Genomic DNA, 6,262 nt, shown 5'->3' with positions numbered 1-6,262 from the left:
AGGAAAAAAATAAGAACAACTTATTATTATTTTTCCCTGAAGAAAGCTTATCTCAGCACAACGTGTTGAATTCTTATAGAGTGGAATATTCAACTTTTTAAAAGTAAATCATACACTACCTGTAGTAAGTAATACATATTGGTGACAAATCACATAGGATGTACAGTATATTAAAGCTCATAATGCATAGTAGATTACAATGTGACAAAAATGTTGGGAGAAAGAAAGGGAAGAGAGAGAGAGAGAGAGAGAGAGAGAGAGAGAGAGAGAGAGAGAGAGAGACTGATTGATTGAGTTTGACCAGAGAAAAAAGGAAGACATAAGGATAAGAAAATTTTAAAAATTAAAATTAGGCAGTGAAGACCTTGTCTATAGGGTAGAGTTTCTAAACTTAGAGTAAAAGGAGTCTGTAATACAAAAATGCTAATTCTTAGACCTCACTGTAGACCTGCTAGGCCAGATACTCTGCAGTGAAACCAAGGAATCAAGGGAGTTCCTGGGTACCGCTCCCAGTCTGCATTGCTCTGCCCAGCACCAGTCTAGGTGGCACACTGCTCTCAAGGACCTCGTGCTTAGAACAAACACAGAAAGCCAAACTTGTCTTTGCCTGAAGATTTGTGCCTTCCCTTCAAGCCTGAAATGTAATAATATAAGCCTGCCCTTATTTCTACTAAAAATGAATGAATCAGAGTCACTCAGCTTGCATAAATTTTAAACATCTTTCCCTAGGAGATTTAAAATAATTCTATATGTAAACAAATCACTGTTTCTGAGTGTTCCTTCCTTAAAAAAAAAAAAAAAGGTTACTGTGAATTTACTTGTAATGAGCAGCCAGGAAACAGTTTCCAAAAATCACTTACTTCTTTCCCCCATGGCAATAGAAATCCTAGGTGCACAGGGCCTGGCTCTGCACAGAACCAAAGGAGCAACCTTGGTGTAGCTTCATGCCATGAAGGAAGAGGCAGGCAGAGCCCATGAGGCTGCAATTCCTGTGTCTCTTTCCAAGGCTTAATCCTGCCCCCAAGAAGGTCTCTTGCTAGAGGAAAAGAAAAGGATAATGTGAAAGGATGAAATGGAGTAAGACAAAAAACACAGGAAGACCATTCCTTTTATATGCATGCGCTGTGCTAAGATTTCACACCCTCAGAAAAGTTGACATTCATGCACAGACTAGGTTCAGCAAAGGAGATTTAACCTCTCTCATCACCACCCAGGAAGGAAGGAATTAGGTTAGCACCAGCTGCAAAGCAGTGCCCTCCCTTTGGTGATGGCACCTAAAGGGTTGGGATGAAGACCCTAATGAGCTTCTCTGCCATCCTTACTGCAGGGTATGAAAGGAAAATAAGCAGATGAATAAAGAGGAAGAATTCTCCTGGAGATTTGTGAAAGGATGAATGCTATCCTGCAAGCTCCTGCTCCCCAGATGAGTGTAGGTTACTCTGACTTCTGCTCTGGGACTGTTTCTACAGTAAAGAGCACAAGGCAGAAAAGCATTCCTTAGTGAGTTCAAACTAAACCTGTGTTGGACTTGTAGGTCATCTGGGATGCATTTCTTTTTCTGATTTGGACTCCCTTCTCTTTAGACCTGAATGTCTAAATGGATGAAATCCCCTCTATCATTGTGACTCCTGGGCTTGGAGGTCTTGCTTAATTGAATATGGCTGACTCTGGTAAATTTTGCCTCCTGGTCAAAGCTTCCACCTAGAACATAAGCTAAACAGAACAACTTGCATTGGTGGTTTCAACTTGCCTAATGGGTTGCTGCTTTTCTTTAGAATACAAGCCTCCTCAGCCAGAAGAAGAAATTAGAGGCTGATGTTGCTCAGATGCAAAAAGATGCTGAACAGATGGTGCAAGCATGTCAAAATGCAGAAGAAAAGGTCAAAAAAGCAGCCACAGAGGTGGGTCTATTGATTGCCTGCTTGGTCTGACTTTCCAGAGCTCACTAGAGCAGTAACCTAGAAACTGAGCCAATCTGCAGCCCAGAAAGCTTCCATTGATTCCTCATTCAGTCAGGTAGAGGTTAGATGACCCTTTGCCTCCCTGTTTTGAACATTTGACCAATTGGTTCCTATCTTTTAAACTACTCCAGAAATGAAAAGGACCAGATGAATTGGAAATCTTGTCAATATTTTTTAAGTTTACCAATTTTCCACTTTGTGGAATCAATATAAGTTGTATATAAAAACAAAGGAGCCTATATGGTTTTATGATGATGATTTGGAAAAGGTGTATGTTAGGATTCTCTAGAGGAACAGATTCAATGTAAACTGTATGTAGAATTCTAAAAGGGATTTATTAGGTAAGTTTACAGGATCAGAAGGGGAAGAGTCCCAGGGACTGTCTACTTGATTAGAGATGGAAAAATCGAAATTGCTGTCTTCATGCTGAGCAGCTAGATGATCAAGGAGCAGTTAGAAGTTCAAGACCTGGAAGATCACTGTAGTCACAGGTGTGAGTCTATGTTGGAAACAGAAGAATCTGTATCAAAAAGATGAAAGGTCTGTGCCAGAGGGTTGAAGGAGCTGGGGGTCAATGTCTTCCAACAGTGGTGAAGACCTAATCTTTCCAAGAAAAGGAAGCACTTCCTTATTCTTTCCCTTTTTATGCTGCTTAAGCAGCAAGGTTATTGGTTGGTGCCACCCACTTCTAGGGTGGGTCTTTCCCCCTCAGTTTGCTGGCTTGTGTGTCAGTCATCAACGGGCACCCAGAATATATCAATCTATTGCGTAGCTATTAATTCAAATTGATATATCGCAATGAATATTCACAGAATGCTTATGTCACTTATGTTTTATACTCCATACTGCTGCCAGAGGAACAAAATGAAGTTGGAAAAAAAGGGCTTCAGGTAACAGGGCTTCTTTATTTGCAAATTTAAAATTGTGGTCATGCTTTTAATAAAATACGCTAAGTTTAGGATTGGTTGCCAGCTGTAAGGTACCTATATGGGAACTAGAAAAGGCCATCCTCTGGGTACTCACTATGGTCAGATGCAGCATTTCTCTACAGGGCATAGAAGCAAGTGATACCAGTAAGAAAAAAAAAAAAATGGAAGGAGGCTATAGAGGCAACTGTGTGTGCGTGGGGGGGGGGGTGGTATAGAGGTGAGAATTACTGGTCCCAAAGCTTGCTGAGTGGTACTGGGGCTAGACTTCAGTCTCTGTTCATACCTTCTCAAGAAGGACTTTTATATAGCCCATGAAATGCACAGTACATGCAGCAGCCTTGATGCTGTCAAGAAAAGCTGACCTCATACGGGAACTGGAGACTCAGTACATTCAAGTAGATTATACGTAGACTTTACTGAATTTCTGAAGTCACACATTTTAGAAGATGCTATCTGCTTCACTTTACCTTTATATGACTGTCCTGAAAATGTTGAAAATTGAATTCATAACTTTTTTCCCGCCCTTCAATTGTCCAAATCCTGATTTGTTTTCTAAATCTTGATTCCAGATAGCAGGAGCCCAGAGTTGATTCTATTGCAGTCTTTATCCTCATACCTATATGGAATGTTCACAGCAATTGTATAAATGGTTGCTGTCTTGGTCCATTTTTGTTATTATAATGAAATAATATTTGATTATGGGTAACTTTACCAAGAGAAGTAATTCATTTAACTCATCATTCTAGAGTTTCAATTACATGGCACTACCAGCAGCTCATGGCAGGTGGTGTCATAATGCAGGAAAAGATTATACTGCCAGCCAGGAAGACAGGGAGACTGAATTCTCAAAATCCCTTCTGTAGGTGCACCCCGGTTGGTTTTAGGACCTCCACTTAAGCCCTACTTACAATACAGCCACATTGAGAACTCAGATCTCAAAACATGAAAGAGACGCAGACTGCGTAGAAACAGTAGCACTCTACCCCTCCTGCTCCCTAAAGTCCATGTTCTTCTCACAGTGCAAAATGTACTTTTTATCCACAACAGTCCCAGTGTTATATAAAAGTCCCACTCAAAAGTCACAATTGAGACCCAAGGCAAAGTCTTACAACTGTGACCTCTGTAAAAGTAAGAAAAAAAAAAATAGGTTACATCTTCTATGTTCTGATAGCAGGACAGGATAGAATAAACACACATTCTTAGCAGACATTGAAGTCACAAGTTCTAAGTCTGGCCTCTTGTGTGCACTGCAGTGAGGGCATCCTTCATTTCCTTCTCATCCTTTAATTGTGCTCATTTTAGGCAACATGATTGCTTTCTTATTTGGTTTTGATATGCCACATGTCACCTTTCTTAACAGGGATTGCATGTTGCCATTTTGTCTACCTTCCTAGGGTCTACACTACCTATCTGTACCAGAAAGGACTGATGTGATCTCAAATAGAAGGGGGAACCTTAATTTGCTCCTCCTAGGGTAGTAGTTCATCAACTTGTCACAGAAAAACATTTTAGGATGTATCAGTGTGAAGCATAGGCAGATTCGTTACCAGACCTAGGAAGTGAGAGAAAATAAGGGACATCAGCTTGACTAACTGAACGGGGCACACCTCTGATGAAGCAGTGTAGACTGGCCCATTAAGAAGAGAAAAGCTATTTATAGATATTTATATCACCACTGGGATGCAATAGGGGCTGGTAATTTTCCATGGATCATAGTTTTCCATTGGCTCTTTTGGGTGAACTCTTTCCTCATGCTTCATGGGATCTGGTACTAAAATGAGACAATGTCTCTGCAGCTATTCTCATCCTTGGAGGCAATATGGTAGCTTTGGTTATCACAGAAAATAGTTTTAGCCCAAAGAGTAGAGGATCATAGGTAGTCACATTCTATACATAATTAGCAAGGAAAGATTGGGAAAAAGACATAGCTCTGCTTTGGTGGTAACTACAGGTCATGGATTAAGGCCTGAGAATTGTCTTCTATCCCCATGAGGATCCCTGTCCTACTACAGATCCACTCTCATGCCTGCACTAGGTATTGCCCATGACTGCTGCTCTATAAGGGCTCTGACCCTGTAGTAAACTTCTGCCTGGCCTCCCAGGCCTTCCTTTGAAATTTTGTAGAAGGTTTCACAACCCCATAGCTCTTGTTTTTTGCATAACTGTGAAACCAGAACCGTACAGCACCAAGGTCTGCTGCCAGAAGCAAGAGCAGTGCCTGAGCCTATTCAAAGCACTGCTGTGGCCCTCTGTTGTTCACCAGGTGAATGCAAGGCCAGTACATGGAGAGTGCCCAGGCAGTCATGAACTATTCTGCCCTTCCACGCCCCTGGGGCTGTGATGAGAGGGAACATTTCAAAGATTTCTAAGAGGCCCTAAAAACCTTTACCTCTTGTTTTGCCTATTAGCACGTAGCCCTCTTTAGTCCATGCCGACCTTAACAGAGATGCCTAAACACATCCCTCTGGTTCTCAGCATGCTTTATAGCTCACTCCCTGGCCAGGCTATGGATTTGCCAGATCTTCCTTTCCTGTTTCCCTTTGCTCATGTGTCTCACAGTGAATACAACTAAAAGGCACTGACAGTGTCCATGCTGTAGCCTGTGTGCCCTGTTGGAAATCCTCACCAGACAACTCACTCCATTATTCTTACGTTCAATTTTCCACAAAGTGATAGGACTCAAATTGTATCTAGGGTCTTTGCAGTGGCTTGTAGGTAACTGTTATCATATTTTGAATTGGGTCCTCATTTCCACCTAAGGTCTGTTCCTTATTTTCTTCTTCTTGTCACTGGCTACAGTACATTCATAACTCCATGTAAGATGAAAATCAGATGTGGGCCAGTTCTAAACTAAAAATAAAATGAAAGTTTATTATAGGAAAGAAACACAGATGGCAGCTCCACAGGCAGCAGCCAGCCCAGAAAAGGACAGCAAATTTGGTATATCACAAACAGAGCAGCCTTGCACAAGGAACCATTTTGCTTTATGGGGTTTCAGAGGAATGCCATTAATTATTCATTTTTTAATACAAGGTGCAGGTATCTCTGGCAGGATAGAGTTACATGTGTGAACCCATCCAAGACTTGCATCCTGCTTCCTGATTTCCAGGAGTGGAGTGGCTCTGTCCTCTTGATTAATATTTACTTTCTTTCCCCCTCTTATCACCCAAAAGTACAGCTACTGGCTTTCTCAATGTACTGTTAGCTTCCTGCCTCACTTTGAGCCCTCAACAGAATCAAACTTACTGCTTACGGCACTGTAGCCTCTCCGTCTCCGTCTCTGTCTCCGTCTCTGTCTCTGTCTCTGTCTCTGTCTCTCTCTCTCTGTCTCTGTCTCTCTCTGTCTCTCTCTCTCTGTCTCTCTCTCTCTGT

At 41.6% G+C, this 6,262-nt stretch overlaps 1 protein-coding gene across 1 annotated transcript in view; it reads left to right on the top strand.

The window, feature by feature from the left end:
• Myh15 (myosin heavy chain 15) overlaps positions 1–6,262 on the top strand; it is a 147,450-nt gene that overhangs the window by 131,464 nt on the left and 9,724 nt on the right. The window contains exon 36 of the mRNA XM_004643969.1: positions 1,776–1,901. Coding sequence (XP_004644026.1) covers positions 1,776–1,901 — 126 coding nt within the window. The remainder of the gene's footprint in view (positions 1–1,775; positions 1,902–6,262) is intronic.

This window comes from Octodon degus, unplaced genomic scaffold (genome assembly GCF_000260255.1).
Source record: "Octodon degus isolate 3935 unplaced genomic scaffold, OctDeg1.0 scaffold00187, whole genome shotgun sequence".
NCBI classification, from domain to species: Eukaryota; Metazoa; Chordata; class Mammalia; order Rodentia; family Octodontidae; genus Octodon; species Octodon degus.
This window is presented reverse-complemented; position numbering and strand designations above follow the sequence as displayed.